General features: G+C 41.9%; 1 protein-coding gene across 2 annotated transcripts; it reads left to right on the top strand.

Annotated features, from left to right (window-relative positions):
* The first annotated feature begins 1,573 nt into the window (after positions 1-1,573).
* On the top strand, positions 1,574-18,335 carry mmp16b (matrix metallopeptidase 16b (membrane-inserted)). 2 transcript variants are annotated; one of them, XM_085803844.1, is made up of 11 exons: positions 1,574-2,181; positions 4,113-4,261; positions 4,517-4,531; positions 4,755-4,871; positions 5,956-6,260; positions 8,744-8,905; positions 9,271-9,488; positions 9,709-9,847; positions 12,677-12,827; positions 14,164-14,279; positions 14,574-18,335. In XM_085803844.1, the coding sequence occupies exons 1-11, from the start codon at positions 2,053-2,055 to the stop codon at positions 14,933-14,935; spliced, it is 1,863 nt and encodes a 620-aa protein (XP_085659970.1). In that variant the 5' UTR covers positions 1,574-2,052; the 3' UTR covers positions 14,936-18,335. The 2 variants fall into 2 exon arrangements, with proteins under 2 accessions (XP_085659970.1, XP_085659971.1); XM_085803845.1 differs by lacking the exon at positions 4,517-4,531.
* The last annotated feature ends 3,035 nt before the right edge of the window (positions 18,336-21,370 follow it).

Genomic DNA, 21,370 nt, shown 5'->3' with positions numbered 1-21,370 from the left:
TTTTTCTGTCTTTATACTGATGGGCGCGGCCTGAGCATTTCCCCCCAGGGACCAATAATGTCTTGACTTATCCTAGCGTATAGGAATACATCATAATTTATTTGATAAAAAAAGTAAGTAAAAGGTACAATGTCAGCATGTGTGAGATGTGGAGTAGCAATGTGGAGTATCAGAAACCAGAAAAGAGCCGATATTTCATAATTGCACTACAATACTTGAGAAGATGTACCATCCACCTTCCTGTTTGAAGAGTTTTACAGGTTCTCTCCAGTCTTTCCTGTAGGTGCATCTTATTTTTAGTGACGTTTGAACAGTCCTCTATTAAGAAACCATTCTTTGTAGCCACCGATGCGGTCAATTTGGGTCATGGGAAATTGATTGCCAATGTGCACTGAAGGGGTTTGGTGCTGGCCAAGCTACAGTTGGGTTGAAGGTCTGCATTCCCAAGGCTGGTGCCATGGCGCTCTTCCTGTAAAAGTGTGAATGTGAAAGGGGGGGGCAGGCTCATTCAAATCAGCGATGAGAGAGCTTGACTAGCTGCATGAGTCATGCACAATCTGAATAAAGAGGATCAGAAAACTGACCGGAGCACATTTTGCACTGGATTGTGGTCACTGAGAAAAAACAAAGTCAGCTTGGCACATGAAATCCAAGATTTCTCTCTTGTCCAACTGACCGAAGGACTGAGATCTCATGTAATCATCTACATGTAGATTTCCCTGCACATGGCTTCACTCTTGCCAGAGGAAGGAGTTGCTGCCCCCCGCCCCCTCCCACACACCCACCCACACACACACACACACACACACACACACACACACACACACACACACACACACACACACACACACACACACACACACATTTCCTTTATGCCTCCTCAACATAATAATTTGATCATAGAAGGACGGATGGAGGATGTTCCTTTATCTGTCATATGTTATCAATTTATAACACTCCTGTCATATTGAATCAATCTCAGATCAATTTCTCGGCTCATTAGTTCGTGTGATGTGGATTCAGGTTCCTGAGTGTCTCCTGTGTCCTCAGAGGGTTTGCAAGCAAATAGCTGGGGGGCGTTTTCTTCAATGAAACACCGCCATCTCGTGGCCTTGTTTGCTCGAGGCAGCTTGTTGTGGACCTTACTATCTGGGCTAGAAAAGAGCTGTGGGCGCTATAAATGTCAGGTCGTCTGTTCTGGGTCTGCAGAGCACAGATGTGGGTAAATTGTGGGACAAATATTTTGAGATAAGGGAGAATAATGAGGCTAATGCACTGTTTGTGTGCCCTGATGTCCTGCTTGTGCATTTAGCCCCCACTTGCAGACTAATGGTGATGATGATTGGATAATTGATTGATTTATCAACTATTCCCGAATATCTAGGCTATTTTTTTTCCCTCTTCATGGCTATTATCCAGTGTTGTCAGATCACATATAGCAATCATTTAGCTTGGTCTTCTTATCAAAGCATCAGCAGAGGAATGCAGGCTGCATCAGTCTCATCTGGAATCCCTTTGTTTACTATAATGAATTTAAAAGTCTATTATCTTGCACATGTTCGCTACAAAGCCGGTGGTCTGCAAAGTGTAAGAATCAAACGCACGGGGCAGTTGTGAAGAATGATATTTCATCTGCCATGCACTGTGCAGGGCAGCTCTCAGGATGCTGCCAAGCGGCGCTGCGCTGTGTGAGAAATCAAAGCGCAGGCGTCGAGTCGGGAGGGAGCCTATCTTGCGCAGATTGGGTACTGTACATGGCCATTGATGCTGCTGGATAGATGTAGCCCCTGATGTAAATAAGAATGGCGAGGGCAGCGGGTCTAACGTGCAGCGTTATCTCTGCTTGACATCGGAACATTTTTATGCCACCGTCGGGGATTTATTTTTTATTTTTTATATATATATATATATTTATATATATAAAACGCGGGGTCCTTTTCTCGTTCTCATCTGAATCTGCCTTGACAGCTCGCCTGATGGTTTTCATTTGACACAAGAGCCAAAGCGGACGGGCGGCTTCTTCTAATAAACACTCGGGAAAAACAGGTCATTATGACCTTAGTATCCTCCAGTAAAAGAAAACCATCGGATTGCTTTTACGCGGCAGCTTTCTGCTTGCATTTTTTGCTTTGGATTTCGTGTGCCGTGTCCGGAGAGGAGCATCATCAGTTCAGCGTTGAGGTAAGATAAATGGCCTTCCCTCCCCGGTTTATCATAAATGACCGTGCCATCTCCTCCACATAATCTGCCTCGGCGTGGAAAAACACACACACATACAGTATACTACATTATATATATACATATTTATATATACTGACTCTTCCTCCTCACTCCATCCGTGGGCACACCATTAGGCTACCATCACGCAGAAACATAGAGACATTGTGAGCCTATCAGGACAGCTCACGTACTGAACGGAGAAAATATCGCACATTCCTCATTTGTAAGGGTTCAATGAAACAGAAGGATGCTCATTTGAGGTTATTGCACTGCGGTGCATGAGCCGAGCTGATCCAGCCCACTGATCCCCCCGATGTGCAACCCAGATATGATTGCACGTAGAGTGGTCTTGTTTCAACAGAGATGCCCTACAGCATTAGGTTGTCATATAGTTAGTAGCAGGCCAACATAAAGTCAGGCATGCTTTTGGCAGCATCATAGTGTTGGAGGGGGGAGATTAAACATTTGCAGACACAAGTTGCATAATAGGATTTGCTTTTTTTGTACCTTATTAATTGATGTCATTTCCATCCTCACCACAGGCTCCCCTCCCACCAGTCTGAAGAAATTAAATGCTGAGGCTTTCAGTCACACATACACATCATTATTCAATTTTATGGCTCACTGAAATCTGCCTGATATCTCTCTGAGATGTGTGCCGTTTGAACAAACACAACACACACACAGGAAACACACCCACAGGAAAGAGGGAAAAGGGGGGATAAACAAGGCGTTTAGCTCAGCAGAAAGAGGGATAGAGGCAGAAGAGGTGGGGGGGGCGGTGGGGGGGATGAGGGAGGGACGGACAGATTAGCTAGCTGGAGCATTTCTCATAGGCTGTGTAGCGACAGGGAGGCATGGCAGCTGTTTGTGGCGTGCAGGCAGCTGTGGTGGGCAGCGTGGGCACCTCGTGGACCCTCAGCATCAGGACTGAGTGGCAGTGACCCCTGGATGACGCCCGCTCTCACCTCTCTCCTCAGTGTTGAGCTGCTCTCTGTTCCTTTGTGAGGCATGAGGATGCAGGGCCACAGTCCTGCACACCTACACTGGCCGGCAGCTGCAAGACACACAAACTCTGACTAAGGTTAACAAGCCGTGGATTCAAACCCAAAATTCAAACCTTGTCACCGCTTGGTTGACAATCCAAGCAAACTATGGACTATTTACATGCAATCAGAGGCTTCTCCATGCCACCCACACGGTGCTGTTAAATGTAAACACGACAGCAGCTCAATCTCAGTTCCTGCAATAATGAAAAAATATTGTAGCAATTGTTAGTCATCTCACAGCCTCTTGTGAGATGCAAAATGAATGATGCGCAGCCATATTCATATTGATTTTTATTCTGGGCTTGGCAGTGGACGAGAGATTAAAGAAGTAGGATTGTTTCTGGGATCTTGCCAGTTCACCCTACCCAGTTTTTCTGTCACTGCCAGCAGATTTGATTTACTGGAAAAAGGTAACTAAACAAACCATATACGCTGTCCCCAGCTGGGGTTGTGGTGGCCTTGAGCAAGGCACTCCATTGTGGAGGAATATCTGTGGTCTGTGTTTGCACAAGACAACCACCCAGCATGAAGTACAGTTATTAAACAAGACAGTGTTGAAATAGTTTCATGATAATCAAAATAATGGAGATTCAAGTTCTTATCTGCAGCCAATAGCGAGTTACGAAGAGAAAAGTCTCATTCTTATCCGCTTTTGATGTATTGCACACAATGCTCAGTTGACATATGTGTTTTTTTTCCTTCCATGTGCGATCTCTCAGTCCCTTTTCATACTGTTCCTCCCTGATTCTCTGGACTGTGAGTTTTCAAACACAGGCAAAGAATCAAGTCTTAAAATAGCCACAGTATCAAGGCCAGAATCTGTTCCCTTCTTCCCCCTCACAGGGATGGCTACAGAGGTATGGCTACCTTCCCCGCACAGAACCGGGAATGTCTGTCCTGCGCTCGGCACAAACCATGCACTCAGCCATCGCTGCCATGCAGCGCGTCTACGGTCTCAATGTCACAGGGACACTGGATGAGAAAACCAAGGAGTGAGTATATACACACACGTGCCGCGGATGTGCGAGCTGAAGTGCACATGCATTTCCACCAGGCTTTGCTGATGTTACATTAATGCAAAATGCTCCCCTCATTCATTTAAAATGCAGGAGGAATGGCTATCAATATTTCAATGAATTAGTGAAGAACAGACTCAGAGATGTTTATTTCACTCCCCCCCCACCACCTCGCCTGAAAGGTGCAGGTTTTAACCCTTTTCCCTCTTCTCATTTTGCATGATGATGCAGTGATATCACGCTGAGGTGAGAATCCATGTTTTGCCTATGTATTGTGCGTGTGCGTGTTGTACCCGTGATAACCCGATGTGGTATGAATGAGGAAAGTAGTCAGTAGTGTAGTGTAGTAGTTGTTGCACAACACTCCCTAATGCTGCTGCTTGGATGATGTGGCACCTGTCAGAAAATAGACATACTGAATATCTTCTTCTCTCTTCCCTTTCCCTTTTTGTTCTTCTTCCTCTTCAAGTTGGATGCAAAAGCCTCGCTGTGGCGTTCCGGACAAATTTAAAAGTGCTTCTAGGTCACGGACACGGAGATACGCGCTGACAGGACAGAGGTGGCAGCGTACACACATCACCTACAGGTGAGAGACAGTGGAGGCAGTTGTCATAGCGACTATTGAGTTCAGCAGCTCTCATTGTAGGGTTCAGATGTGGCAGTGTTAATTTTCTCAGCTCTCCTGTCCTCCTGGGATCACATGCTTTGTGTTGTCATAGAGACTGCCCAAGTACGTCACATATGTGGGAGCACACACATACACAAATATAGTCACAATCACACATCCAGAAACACATAGATTAACACATAAATTTGCCCATGTGTGCTGTGAGTATGTTTGTTTTCCAGCGTATAAATAGCTCGCTGGCAAAATGAAAAATGGGATCAGGCTGTTTTTCTTTTAACCCTCGTCAATGTACTCTCCTCTTTTTCATAAAACAAAACAAACAATTTCAGCTGAGTAGCATGAAAATTGAAAGCTTTCCTCTCCCCCCATACGAAATTGTTTGAAAATCCTGAGAGTAAATTGTCCGTAATCTCAGCAGAAATATTCAAACTCTCATTTTATCTCGCCTGATTAAGCTCCAGCTTTTAATAGGTTCTGAGGAGAACCGATAAACGCCGGGTCCCTGGCACAACTGCAAATTGACAGGTTACAGCAGTAATAGACGATAACACTGTCAATTTATTCAAATCCTTCCTTCCTCCCCGAATTTGAATTGACGAGCCACCTCTCCTAATGGAATGTCAATCAGTGCTGAGCCAGTGCTGCTGCTGACTGCACTTTATTCATGAAAATGAGTGGAGAGGAAGGGAGAAGATTTCCCATTCCTCACTGCCTGCCAGCCACTGATAACGACTGCTGTGTTAAAAGTTCAGTGAAAGCTGCCGGGCTTGAAATAGTTGTGTCAAGTGAAACTTTTTTCTTTTTTTTCTTTTGGTGCCACCTCATTTTGAAAAAATAAAAATAAAAAAGTTCACTTGAAATTAATGGGACAACAAAGCACAGGTTTGATGTAGTAGCCTATGTAGTATATAGTCGCATTCACGTCTCTTACTGTTACGAATGGTGTGTAAACAAATACTTGCAGCCAAGCATTTTCTCAGCCTGATAATCTCAATCTTTCACAAATCTGCTCACTTGGTTCACTTGTTTTTTCTTCCTACAGCATAAAAAATGTCACGCCAAAGGTGGGCGCCAGGGAGACTCATGATGCCATTCGGCGGGCGTTTGACGTGTGGCAGGGTGTGACTCCCTTACGCTTCGAGGCCGTTCCATACAGCGCCCTGGAGACCGGCAGGCGTGACGTTGACATCACCATCATCTTCGCTTCGGGTTTTCATGGCGACAGCTCACCCTTTGACGGGGAGGGGGGATTCCTCGCCCATGCCTATTTCCCCGGCCCGGGCATAGGAGGGGACACACACTTTGACTCAGATGAGCCCTGGACCCTAGGGAACCCCAACCATGATGGTAAGTGGATGACAAGACATGGGTGTAAATACGGAGGGCGAGAAAAGATGGCGGCGATAGGAGCAGGTGACGCCAACAAGGGAGCGAGTGAAGGAGAAGTAAGGAAAGGATACAGTGAGGAAGAGCCAAGAAAACTAGATATTAGACTAAAAGACAAGGAAGAAGAGAATGAAAGGTTGCTGAGTGCTGACAATGACAATGAGGTAAAAATGTAAAGGGTGTGGAGGAAGTGAAAAAAGAAAAAAAAAAGAAAAAAGAAAAAACAGAGCCAATCATCAAGAAAGAAAGATAAGGACTGATGGAAAGCAAATAATGGAAAAACAGATGGCCAGGCAGCAGGGCAATAGGACAGAGATGGTATCACGGGGCAGGGTATGAAGGATGCTTAACCAAAAACAAAAAATGCAGAGATGTCTTTGATGGCTCTGCTCTGTAAATACGCATCACCCCATCTGTCAGGATTTTGATGTGTTTTTTTCCCCCTGCATAATAAGCTCTTCAGATGACAGGATAGAAAGCCCTGCTATTTTAAGACATTGGTTGCTGGCACATGATTATGGCTATTATTCTGTATAAGTGAATGTGATGTGGCTCAGTGTGCCTCAAAAGAGGTCTACATATAACTACCAGAACAACACCCATACCATTACATGATAAAGGTAACATAACATAACATAACATAACATAACATAACATAACATAACATAACATAACATAACATAACGTAACATAATGTAACATTCGTTATGTCATGTTACGTTATGTTACGTTACGTTATTACGTTATGTTATGTTATTTTATGTTGTTGTTATGTTACATTATGTTACGTTACGTTACGTTACGTTACATTACGTTACCATTATGTTATGTTATGTTACGTTACCTTTATGTTACGTTACATTATGTTTTGTATCATGTTATGTCATATTTTACGTTTCGTTACTTAGGGTTACCTTATCGATATCGTGTCACCATACTGTATGTGTCACGTCTATATTTATGTATACACCTAAACATATGGCATATGAGTAAACATGAACCTACATGTAACGTACATGTTTCATACATGGGCATATGTACACACACACCCATGTGCCATATGTTTAGATCCTACCCCCCCCCCCCCAGTTGGTGTGAGAGGATGGTTACAGCTCGTTTGTTCTGGGAAACTACTTGCCACCCATCAGCTCCCCTGCCCGTCTCTCTTTTGTTCTCGTTCTCCAATGGCGAATGTCTCAGACTCCCAAGTCAAATCCATGTTCAGCCTTGCGCAGTGTCCCATGGTTATCCATGTGAAGGCTCATTCTGAAAAGCTCCTGTCTCAGCTCATGGGTCTGGAAAGCTGTGCAACCTTTAATGTGCTTTCACAGTGGTGTAATTGTAAATGTTGCATGTTGACATGTGCGCTAATGGTAGCTCCGGCCTGTCCCCTGGGAGTCCTTATGGGGAGAGTATCGGTTAGGTGGAGGACGCTGGTTGTGCGAGATAAATGGGGGAAGGGGAGGTGTAACCTTTTTGCTGCTGGCTGAGGGTCAGTAGTTGTTCTGTGCAGCGCTGCTGGCAGGAGTGGATATCATGTTTTAAAGGGCAACAATCTCCTGGGGACAGTTTCAGTCAGAAGCTGTACGTAAACGCTGTACTTCTTTCTAAATCTGGTTGACACTAAGAGCTGAGTGCTGACCATAGACACTGACCGTGACTTTTTTTTTATTTTATTTTTTTACTTTTTTTCCATTTGTGTGATTGTGATATGAAATGCTCAATGTTTGCCTGCGCTGGGCCGACATTTGTACGTGTTCAGTGTATATGTGTTTGAATGCGTGTTTGTGTTTTCATTGTGCTCTGGTGCCCTGGGCAGCAACGTGAGTGTGTGTCCCTCTGCTCGCTGCTCGCTGTGGCTCACATGTGGCTTATCTTCTCTTATAAAGCAAAAGGGAGAAAGTGCTCATGCTTGGCAGTCTACCTTCAGTAATCCTTACTTGCACTACATTGCACCAGTGGAGGTTAACTCTGGATCATAGGGCTGTAATGATTATTTTCACTGTTGATTAATCAACCGGGTATTTGTCAATAACGTTTGATGGCTTGTCTATAAAGAGAGTGATATAAAAAGTTACTAGAGCACAAAATACTATGTCCAGTCAACAGTCTGTAGCCATTCACTCTACAATGGTATAAATCAGATCTTGCACTAAATCCTGCAACACATTTTAATCATGAGCACAGCTACAGTGGGACTTAGCGGGAAAAAAAACAAACATTTACAGTGTAGGATATCCAGTACAGATGCCCTGTAATTGTATAAATGTGTAATTTGCACCTGAATTTCCTGTGCAGTTTTCAATGTGTACTTGTAACTATGATGTGTGTTTCCTCCATTTAACCAAACATATTGTCACACTCATTCTTCTCCTGTATCTACCAACACTTGTTGTGTGTGTGTGTTTGCACTCTCAACACAGTTCCCGTCTTCCCCTCTCCAGGTAACGACCTGTTCTTGGTGGCGGTTCACGAGCTTGGCCATGCCCTCGGTCTGGAGCACTCCAACGACCCCACTGCTATCATGGCACCTTTCTACCAGTACATGGACACAGAGAACTTCAAACTACCTCACGATGACCTACAGGGCATCCAGAAAATCTATGGTAAGCCTCTGCTTCTCACACCAGTCGCTCTTTGAACATCAGATGTTTTATGGAAGAGCAAAGTAACTCTTTTCTGGATCTCCTGTAGTTAGAAAACAGTTTGAAACAACACTTTAGCCACAACACCTCCCTGGAGCTCTGAAGTAGCTTAGTCATAATTACAAATGCTGCGGCATCAGTCATACTGGCTGAATGCAACAAACATTTGTCAGCTTTAAAACAGGCCAGCCAAAATTCATTTTCAAAACAACGTGAGTCAGCTAACAGTTGTCCAAGGAGGCCAAATCATTGTCCAATGGTCAAAACAGTGTAAACAGGAACAGTATGGAAGGAGGATAAGAGATTGTATGTTGTTTTCTTTTAAGGTCCACCAGACAGAGCGCCGCAGCCAACCAGGCCCCCACCCACGGTCCCACCGCCTCGCTTCCACCCTCCCTCGGACCCCCGCAAGCATGACCGCCATGCCAGACCCCACCGCCCGCCACAGGGGGCCAAGCCCTCCAACCCCAACTCCGTACCCAACATCTGTGATGGAGGCTTCAACACCCTGGCCATCCTCCGCCAGGAGCTCTTTGTGTTCAAGGTAAAGGTTTTAAAGTAGCTCATGATGATGATGATGATGATGGTGATTTTGGTTTTGATTTTGATTATTCTTTATTTTGATCATATTAAACAAAGAGAAAAGAAAATACATATAAAATAAATAACAAGTGTTATAGTGTCCCAAAAAACAAGGCCAATATTCAAATCAGTAAACAACGATGGTGATGGTGATGGTGATGGATCTTTATCTCCTGACACAGGACCAGTGGTTCTGGAGGGTCCGGGATAACTCAGTAGTTCCTGGCTACCCGATGCAGATCAACTCCTTCTGGAGGGGCTTGCCTTCCAAAATTGATGCTGTCTATGAAAATAGTGAAGGGAAATTTGTCTTTTTCAAAGGTAATGAAAAATATGATTTTTTTTTAAAATCTCTGAAAGTGAATGTATTATCATTTAAAACTCCTCTGTGTTTTTTGTTTTTTACTACTACGTCTTTATGGACCAATGTTTGTTTTGTTTTTTTTACACATTAGGATGCACTTGTGAGAGCACTTACTATAGGTGACATGTTACATTTCTGCCAAAGGTTTAATGGCATTTCACAGACTGACAGACTGACACACATAAAATGCCATGGAATATAACAATGCACTGGCAAACACAAGGCAACAATACACGGTTTTTAAAATAATAATACAGAATGTGAAAACAGAATAATACAGAATGTGAAAACATCTCCTCTGAACAGTAAGACTGGTCTGCCACAGGGATCAGTTTTAGGTCCTATTCTTTTTTGCTTATACATAAATGATTTACCTACCATTTGCACAGACACTGAATGTCAGATGTATGCTGATGACACAGTGTTTTATGTCTCAGCAAAGAATCCCTGTCAAGCCTCAGATATCTTAAACAGACAGATGGTTACTGTTTCAAAAGGAAGGCTACAAAGGAATCACTTAACACTTAATCACAAAAAAAACTGTATCAATGTGCTTCTCAATAAGAAAGAAAGCCTTAGAGAAATTTCGGGGTCATTCCTATGTTCCCACAGCCCTATGTTCCCACATTTCTAACTTTTGTTGTCACTGAAAATTAGGCCCTATGTTCCCACAGCCCTTTGGTCCCACCATTGCTTGGGTTTAGGCAATGAAGAAAAGAGTTGGTTAAGTTTAGTAAAAAGACCCGGTAGAGGCTAGACAGGCCAGATAGATAGAGTGAGATAGGTAGAGAGAGTCCAGTGGGAACATAGGGCCTAATTTTGAGAAAAATATTGTGGGAACATAGGTCTGTGGGAACATAGGGCTGTGGGAACATAAGGCTGTGGGAACATAGGCATGGACCTGAAATTTCACATCACTATTGATAGTAAAGAAATTGAAGTGGTAAATGAGTTTAAATATTTAGGTGTAACTCTAGATCCTCAACTTAAGTTTGAAGCACATATAAAGAAGCTGTCTAAAACTGTAAAAACTAGTCTGAACTGTTTCAGACTCATCAGGTCCTGTCTCTCTTTCAGGGCAGCTCATTTATACCTGCATGCTATGGTCCTTTCACATTTGTCCTACTGCATCACTGCCTGGGGCCAGGCCACTGACACAGCAACTAGACCTTTATTCTCACTCCACAAACAAGCTTTAAAAATTTTAGATCAGAAGCCACAAAAGTGGCACCATTGTAAAATCATTGAGAAGTATAATTTGTTATCTTTTTCTAATTTTATAAAATTCTCTTTTTTGAAAGTTGTTTTTAAGTGTGTCAATGGACTAGCCCCACAAGCGATGTCACAGATTTTTACTAAGTCAGACAACTGTGGGATAACGACAAGGAGCATGAGCAAGCAAAACTGTAAAATTCGAAGATGCAGGACAACATTCGGTCAATCATCCCTTTCGGTGCTGGGTACACACCTATGGAATTCTTTACCACCAGAAATCAAATCCCAAACAGCATTAAAGATGTTTAGTGCTAGAGCTAAACATTGGCTTCAGCAGCAGCAGAAAAGTGAACATTAACTTCTCTCAAGTCACTGTCAATACAGCATTTTACAAATTTTTAATGTATTTAATCTGTGCAATTTCTTAATCTAAATTTTGTAGCTATGTTTATTTACTCATGATATCTATTCACTGTATTATTCACTGTATTTGTATTATTGCACTTATTGTAACGGTATTCAGTATCTTGTATCCTTCTTTAGCCTGACCAGGGACAAAGACTGCAAATTAGCTGAAGCTAGACGTCTTGTATGCATCGCATTCTTCATTCTTTGTGGCAATGTTGTATGTATCGTCCCTGTTAAATAAAAATTACAATAAAAAAATTAAATAAATAATATTTTTAAAAAGCTGTGCAGATGTTAAAGAAATGCATGCAACAGATTTGGCCAAAACACAAAGAAAATAGGTGATGTAAGCAACTATTTTTCCTTTCACTCTTGCACCCTCTACGGTTAGCGCTGAATAGCATCACTGAAAAAGAGAGTAATCCTCTATTGTTTATGACCAGGACAGTGAAATAAATTATTTTTATTGCATACTGCCATCACTTATGCATTCATAGTAGTCAACTGGGTGACTGTGACTGTGACTGTGAGGTTGTTTTGCGGTCTGTACGATAACAGAGCGGGTGCTTGTCCGGTACAGACATCCGTCCATCAGGCAGATTAACATGACATCTGTCACCCAGTGGGATCAGAGTGCCTCATGCCTTATTTATTCTCACATGGGGACTTAACTGTGTGTGTATGTGCGTGAGTGTGTGTGTGTGTGTGTGTGTGTGTGTGTGTGTGTGTGTGTGTGTGTACGCAGGCCTAGCTACTTACTGCAAGCACACCACCACAGCATCTCTCCTCACTCTGCCTCAGGCACTTATGATCAAACTGAATTAAATGCAACAATAGCTTCAATAAAACTCAAAACAACAAGTCTCAGTGGAGTTGCCTTCAGAGCATCATCTTGCTGTTTATTGTATTATAGATAACACTGCATAGATTTTTTTTTTCTGTGAAGGTATTTTGAAAATGAGGTGCTACATCTGACCTTTGAAATCACATGAATAGAGATAAATAAACTCACAGGCCTGAAAAAAAAAAATCCACACGTAGGGGTTGAATGAGCTGAGAGCTGGCAGTGTTTTTGTCCTGCGCAATTTTTGAGGTCATCTTTATGATAATGTCTTTGTCCCAGAGCCCTGACTGTCCCTAACCATGGTGTGTGTGTATTTTAGGAAACCGTTTCTGGGTCTTCAAGGACACGATTCTCCAGCCTTCGTACCCTCAGGACATCTCGCTGTTCGGGAGCGGCATGCCCACTCAGAGTATCGAGACAGCTGTGTGGTGGGAGGACGTGGCCAAAACCTACTTCTTCAAAGGAGACAGGTCTGTGTGGAACGAGTTATAGCACTGTTATGAAGTTGTCGAGCAATCGGGCAGAAGTGGAATTAAAAACAAGTGCATGAGGATCAGTGATGGCTGAAATCTCTATTAAATAAACGATGTTCTGCCCAAATGACAGATTCAATCATTCAAGTGAGACAAAAGAGAAAAAAAAGTGTTTGCCAGCATCTTCACTTCTGATCCTCTCTGTTGATGCCACGTTTGTCCGTGTTTGGAGGATTTAACGTTTTTTGGGACTGTTACCCATGAGATGTTACGCAGTTTCGCAGGTGTGTGGATCAATGCATCTTTAATTTTGGCATAAATAATTTAAATAATTCCCCCTCCTCAAAGCTGTGCAAGCTGTCACATGTTGCTTTGAGACAACCGATTGTCTCTTTAGCAGCTGACAGTGCTGCTTAGTGGAACGCAATTGGCTACGCCCCAGTGTTTGTAATCCCGATTATCTCACTTCGGAGAAGTCTTTTTGAAGTGAAGTATTTGTATAGATTTGTGCACATGTATTGATTTATTACAGTCTAGATACCTGCAGGTGGTGGTGATTTGAAACAAAGTCTTTCAAAAAATCTGAGAATCTGCTGTTTGTCCATGTGCGTTGCAAGTATGTCAGTGTGACTCACATGTTTGTTCAGCTGTCATGATAAATCATAGCCTCAGAGGTCAAATGACCCTGTGGTGGAAGCTGACAAAGTGCTTGATACTGTCATCTCCCGACCTGCTGCTGTCCGTTGTCGTTTTGTCTTCCTTTCCCTTTCTAATGGGCCGGTGTGTTTGTGCCATTTTTTTTTTTTTTAAGACATTGTGTATCAGGATTTATGTGTGTGTGGGCACCAGTGCGTGAGAAGAAGACATAAATCAAAGAAATCTCTGAGACAAATGTACGTGGTAGATAAATAGAGTATAGATAATTGATTGTTTTCTGCCACTGGTCATGTGAATTCAGTCAGTTGCTGATCATTACATGGTCAGATAGGCATTGAAGATTGTTGTTTTAATGCCTTCCACAATATACAAATAATTGCTGGCTCCTATAATATCAAGCTGTATAGATTTGATAGAGATTTTCCCCACGCTGTTTTACAAAGCTCAGTAGACTTTTCTAAAAGTGTAAAATTGACAAAATAGTATCCACTGTCTTGGTTACTATGCAATTTAGTTTGAACCCGTCTTGTGTTTAAATCTCCTCAAATGTCAACATAGTGTCGTGATGACATATTATATTTGTCTAAACTATCAAGTTGTGTGTTCATATCAATGATTGAACACAACTCATCAACAGTAAACACCTGTACTGACTGCTCTGTCTGTCCTGTTGTAGATACTGGAGGTACAATGAGGATATGAGGACCATGGACCCAGGTTATCCCAAACCCATCACCATCTGGAAAGGCATCCCTGACTCTCCACAGGGGGCTTTTGTGGATAAGGCCAACGGTATGGACTCTAGTTACACTAGTTAGTCAGATTGGATGATGTATTGCTAGATACTAAAACTCATTTTTTTCACAGGGTGTTGCTGTTTGTGTCACCATTAAGTCCTGAATTAAACAACATTAAAGTAGGAAAAGTGGAAGTTGACCAGTGTAAATGTTTAAAGCAGTGTGTAGCATGTAGCTGATGTTATTCTACTATCGTGTAGCAAACGACTAGAGAATATCTGCTGCCTTTGTTTGTAGGCTATAATGTGTGTTTATGAGTAACTGTGTGTCCTGTCATACTTCTATCCAGGCTTCACCTACTTTTACAAGGGAAAGGAATACTGGAAGTTCAACAACCAGCTTCTCCGTGTGGAGCCTGGCTACCCAAGGTCCATCCTGAGGGACTTCATGGGCTGCGACGGCCTCCCCGCAGACCCCGACTGGGACTGGAGCCCCCCGGTGGCGGAGGAGCGCCACTACGACAACGGTGATGTGGACGTGGTCATCAAACTGGACAGCGCTGGGGGAACGGAGAAGGCCGTGGCCATCGCCATCCCCTGTGTCTTGGCGCTGTGCATGATGGTCCTCCTCTACACTGTTTTCCAGTTCAGGAGGAAGAGCACGCAGCGCCACATACTGTACTGCAAGCGCTCCATGCAGGAGTGGGTGTGAGGGATTGTATAGGGAGGGATGTAAAGCTCTGATAAAGGTCTAGTGGGTGCTTGAAGCCCTGAGCACAGTAATTGGAGGCACTGTAAAGGGTACAGTACATAAGGATTGCCATGTTGGCAGATTTTAAAAACTGCTTGAACTCGCAACGTGGAGGCTGCAAGGAAGCCGAACTGATCTGAAGACAGTGAGGGAGCCACATCTCCTATGTCCAGCTAATATGTATGTATCTGCTTTGACTTTTTTCTGTATCTTGGAATGAACTCAATTAAGTGAGACAGAGTTAAGCTTCTGTAAGTGGGACCTTTGTCTATCCTCGTCTCTGCACGTCGCTTAAAAAGCCCCTAGCACTAACTTCAGTGGACAAATTAGATATAGGCTTCTACTTTACTTTCATTTCTTAATTAAATTGCCCTGAGCTGTGCTTTTTTTTCTTTCTTTTTTTTCTCCTATTTTATTTAGGGTCCCTGTAAAAGATTATTCATTGCGTGGAGGACCGATACACAAACCAAATATGACCTTTTCTTCCAAAGAGGATTACTGCTCGATGTTGTTTTTGATGGGATATTTTTTCCTTCACGGATCGAACATTGTGGCATCATACTCAGATTTTCTTTTGCCATTTCTATTCATATCCACCCCGTCTGCTCTGTAATCTGTGGGGATAGGAAGCAGCCGTTAGTAAGAGCTAGGAACTCAAGACTGTTGTGGCGGTCTATCTCCAAAACAGGGGCCAAAAACCTCTCTGCAATATTTATGAGACTGCCTTAATCACAGATTGCTTAAACTTCCTTCTCTTTCTCTCTCGGTTTCTCTGGTGGCTGGGTACGGAGTCGGACACAGACGGTGTACATTTATTAGTGCCCATGATGCAACTTCAAAACCAGTAGTTGAGGACAGTTTGATCCACAGAGGGTCCATGGCTCTTGAAAATGTGCTAAGCCGTGCTAAATACCTGATGGCAAGTAGGCTATCAGCTTTCATTTACTGCCTCACCGAAGGGTATGAGAGAGACAGCGAAGGTTAGTTGTGTGTGCGTGTGTGTGTATATTTGGCTGCGTGTGTGTGTGTGTGCAAGGTAGAATAATTACCCACACTATGTGTACTGTACTGTAGTGTCAGTTATTGAACAGCTAACATCCTGCTTCCCTTATTTTCCTGCCAACTTCTGGACACTAACGCTTCAAACAAGTGTCAGTCCATAGATTTTAAACAGCTTTACTAATCCACTTTGTTTCGTTTTTTGTTTGTTTTTTTTTTCAACTTTTTGTACAAGGTTTGTAAGTTAATGTAGTATTAAAACACAGCACAGGATGGAGAGAGGGAGGCGACAACAGAGGAGAAGGGAGGAGATGAGAAAAACGACGATGTGCCCATTTCATAATAAAAGAAAATCACCTCTTCATCTCTATAGTTGACAGCAGCCGGTGCTCTCGCTCAGTTGCTCCATCTTTTTACCAAGTTGTTGCAAATAGTTTTTGAGGAAATGCAAATCAGAACTAATGTTGTACAAAAAAAAATAGAAATAAGAAATAACAAAAAATAAATCATAACAGGAATTAATCAGCAGGAATAAAGAAACTGAATTCTGATTCTTTCAGATTTTGCTGGTGTTCAATAATGAACCCAGGTTGATATATGCACTGTAATTGTAATTAACCGCCATACTAAAAACTACACTTATGTTAATAAATTACTAATACATGTTAATGGAAGTACTCTAAAATTGCTGGTGTTTACAGGCATATTGAAAATGCAAAAACCAGCAAAAAGAAGCCTGATAACAAATATTTCACATATATATCATGGTCTATGATGTTACATATATATGACATCATACACACAGCATATATGTCTCACAACACTTTTCAGGTATAAGTATGAAACATGAATAGAAACAGATCTGAAGTGAGATGGAGTTGAACTGAGCAGAGGCCTTTTCTCTTTTCCCGTGTATTGTATTATAAAAACAACGCACAGACTGGACCCTAATGAAATCTATTGTCTCGCAGTTGCCTTTGGTCGCCTGTCATTCATGTGACAACGTGAGCTTTGAGCACTCAAAACGTGACATGTTTTATATTTGCCCTCCCTGTTTTTGTTACTCTTTTACTTGAAATGGCCATCAGCATCGACCACTCGGAGGATGTTTGACGTGATCTTCCGTTGATATCGAGGCAACGGCATTTCCTAACATATCAGAGAAGGAATATGAGATTTTAAAATATTCTGTATCAAAACTGGTAAACGGATTAAAGCAGGATTTAATGGGTTGAACCAGGATAAGAAGTTGTTTTTTCTCATCGTCACTTGTTAGGTGTGAAAACCTAAAACGTAAATAAGGGCAATGCATGCCGTTGTTAAACTAAGATGTCATTTTTGGACACTGTTGTACTATTCAGTCTGTCCCTTTATGGTTAAATAAAGAACCGCAGATCAGTGTTGAAGGTTTCTGCTGGATGTGTCGACAGATTCAAACCTGTTATTGTTGTTCAAGACCATGTGAAATGAACCCACTTCCAGACATATTTTTAAACAAAGGAACATCTTTGCTTTCCTGCAGTAGTGCATATCAGTCCATGTTGATCCACAACCACTGTTAACGTGAGGCGGAAACAAAAAAAAACCTTTGGCTCACTGTTGTGTGTGATGTCTTCTCAGTCTGTGTGTTTGTGGTGAGGCTCTGGTGGCTCCATCCAGTGTGAATTAAAGGCGGCCGGGGAGGCGAGTCAGTACTGTATTTATTGCTGTATTTATTCCTCTGTGCTCAGCACTTCAAATCTTGCATTGCATTGTACTGAGGGCACGAATCTGTCAATAAACTGGGTTTGAAATGCAATGATTTTTTTTTCTCTCTCAGTGCAACCAAGTAATCCTCCTCCTTCTGCTACTGCCTCGACAGCAAACAGTTTATCTGGTTTGAATGTTTTGTTTTTTTTCCATCACTGAGGTAAATCACAAAACTGTAAAAGGTGAGACATTTACATTGGTCTTTTTGATTTAAACTTGAAATATCTGGTATTAGATGTATCTCAAAGCTCTGACCTGTCCTTGTTTATCTCCAGACTCTTCAGTGCTTTTATTTATTTATTTTTTGTTTGCCTTGATACATGCTGCTAAGCATTAGGGCTAATTTGGAGTGTCATTAAAGGAAGTAGATGGGGCTGATTAGACGGCAGTCGATACACCAGAGAGGCAGAGGTGCGGAAGAACAAGGAGCATTTTGCAGCTGAGATCTAATACACAGTATACGTGCAGTGTACACTCCAAAGTATGGTGTATGAGAAGTAAACATAATATGTACATAAACTCAGAGTGTATACTGTCTGCTTGGGAGAATTTTGTTTTTAATTCATCCGTTTCATGGATAAAGAAAATGCTGTGTGTTGTAAATAAAACAAGTGCATAACCCGAGTGTCCTGTATCATGTTCTCACACACACCTCAACAAAGTGACAGCATGAACACACGTGTTTGAATGCAACACTAAATGATTATTTATTTTAATGAAAATTAATTATTGTGAAAGATGGACAGTATCATAAAAGTTGAGAGACAAAAAATCTTAAGTGGAAAGACACATTTCCATGAGCAGTTGGACAATAATCAAGTAGCACAAACAACATTTTATGTAGCTCTTCATTTATTTATTTTTTAGCAAAACAAGAAATGTAGTGAGAAAAATGCAGATACACCCTTGATAATGAGACAGATAAGACTGTGTGCAGAACTTATTCCTCATAATTGCAAGTTGCTACTGCCTTTGGGGGGCACATCACCTCGTTGCAAATCTCTCGGTAGCCATCTGCCTGGGTCAGTCCACTTCCTGTTTCAGTAACAAGATACAAAAGTGAACAAAAACAAGGAGCAAGTACACAACACAGTCTGAGTCTCTCATGTCATCAGGCCATCATGTTATATCCAGAGATGCTAAAAGCAGAACTGATGGAGACTTGACTCAGCAGTTCTGGACACACAAAGTCTGAGGTAATTTCTAAAACTCTGCTCTAGCATGTAAGCGTAACAAAACTCGTACCATCTATTAGATTGTAGAGGAGGCAGTACTCATTGGAGGTGGTATTCTGAGACGAAGTGGAAGCCGCCTGTGTAGGAATAGCAACATAACATAGCTATATGGTAAAAGAGGGCGCGTATGGTGACATTATATATTGTGCAACATACAGTAAGTAGTGGCACATGATTGTCAAAAAAAAGCAAACTTACCTTCACTTTGCAGAAATAAGGTGCTGAAGGGGGATAAAAGTTAAAGGTGATTTCAGTAATGCTGCCAGTCCAAGGAGATTTGTGGTTAATTTCAATGGATGTAGGAGATGTCTTTGTTATCTAAAAGACAAAACAAAACCGAGATCATCCAGAATTATAGCAAAAACAAAACAAAAACCTTAAAAGACCACACCAACAAATACACATGAAGCTAATAAAAGTGCTAAAATCAACTGGAACTTGAAAAAACAACTCCATAAACTGTAGGTATTCACAAAGGCAAATGTCAGGATGTTGTCTTACAACTAGAGAGACTTTAAAAACACATTTTCGAATTAAATATATTGTTATCATATTAAAGTGTTTCAATACCTCATACATGCACTTCTCCTGCTCATCAAGACACACCCCTGTACTCCAAGCACTCACTTGCTTCACTAGAGCACGTAAAGGTATTTTGCAGGGCATTTTAAAAGTCCTGCATGAAGTAAAACCCAATTTTACCAAAACAAGCTAAAATATACTGACATCTCAAATGCAAAATTATAAAGAATTGGTAAAACTTTACCACATCGCTTGACATGTCGACGGCTCTGGATTCAAGAAGGCACCGTGCAGCAGATGCAGACAAAAAGTTAAAGAAAGAAGAGCTTGCATGTTCATCCTGGTATCAACTGGAGGTGGTGTCTTGGTGTGAAGACTATATGTGCTTTGTTACATCTGCTACTTTATGTAAAGTATTTGACCTTTTCATGCATAACTAATAGGTCCAACAGAGGTATCAGTGTAAATGCAACGTGGAAAACTGATAAGATACGGCAATACCAGAAACTTTCATGTCCTGTTTCTTTTTTGGAGTCAACTCGACTTGAAGGCGACATTTTAAAGACAAAACTCACTGATGAGTTGACGACATTAAACTCACAGTCCTCTGTGTACAGTGTATTATCTTTAGTATTTACATATACGTTGGTACTGCAGAACAAGATGTGACGCAATGGATTCCATTATGTCACATCTTGTTCTTTGGGATTTGAAATTATCTTGTAGTTACTGTAAGTCCTAATTATCATGTAACTGTTGTTATTATTATAGGGTATTAATGGCCCTAATTATTACAAATTAGAGAAAATAATGAAGACAAGTGCTGTGGTGTTAGCAGTGTTGTACACATATTAAGGTGCATAGTATATCAGTATGTGTATGTATTTATGTGTGTGTGTGGTTCTGTGTGTGCCTACAGTATGAGCATTGATGAGTACTGTATGTGCTGGGGACTGGGCTGAGGTAGCTGGAATGATTGAATAAAGCATGAAAAAGAAAGAAGGGTCAAAGCAAAAATCAACAACGAGGGAGAGAGAGAGAGAGAGAGAGAGAGAAACATAAAAAATAAAAATAGAAATTAATTAATTAATTAAAGCAGAAGTAAGTGGTCCGGTCGTTTTCGCTAATGCTGCGTTCCAGGCTGGCTTTTGAAATCGTAAATTACAGTCACAACTTACGACTTTGTAGCGTTCCAGGCAACCCACTCGTGTTTTTCTGACCTGTTTTACCGGTGAAAGTCACTATAACGGCCACTCGTAACTTCCGACCGGTGAACTCGTACCAGATCGAACTGGTACGACTTCACGGTCGGAAAAATACGAGTTTCCTTGAACGCACCATAACAGTCCTCGTCCCTACGTCGCCACATTCACGGCGTTCCTTGGCTGCACACACAGCCCTGCATGCCGTTCTCTCTCCTCATTGGATAAAAACTGTAGGATACGATAAATGTTTTCTCCTCGGCTCAGAGCAGAGCAGAGGGACTGAGAGACCCGTGTTTCAGACCAAACACTCTATGTAAGTGATTGCTGTCGGAAGATACAACTATTTAAGACTTATATTAACACAAATATATCACTTACTTCTGCTTTAAGATAATAATTATTCCCCTTCCCTTTCCCATACCTCCCCCTCCTCCTTGGCCCTCTGTGAACCAAATGGGTTTCTGCCTCTTTCAGCTGCTTCCAGACCCTGGGGTGGAAGCTGACCGGTGGGGGCAGCCCTGTCCACCCCACAGCCTTCGCGGAGCTACCCCCAGACCTATGGCAATAATAGTAATAATAGTAGATCCGAATGATCAATAATAATAAATAAAAGAATAATAAAAATGAGATTCGTGAGAAAGGACAGTGGTGTTACTGAGAAAAAATATTGATGTATCAGGGAAAGA

This window comes from Trachurus japonicus, chromosome 17 (genome assembly GCF_045865225.1).
Source record: "Trachurus japonicus isolate A0001 chromosome 17, Traja_1.0".
NCBI lineage: Eukaryota > Metazoa > Chordata > Actinopteri > Carangiformes > Carangidae > Trachurus > Trachurus japonicus.
This window is presented reverse-complemented; position numbering and strand designations above follow the sequence as displayed.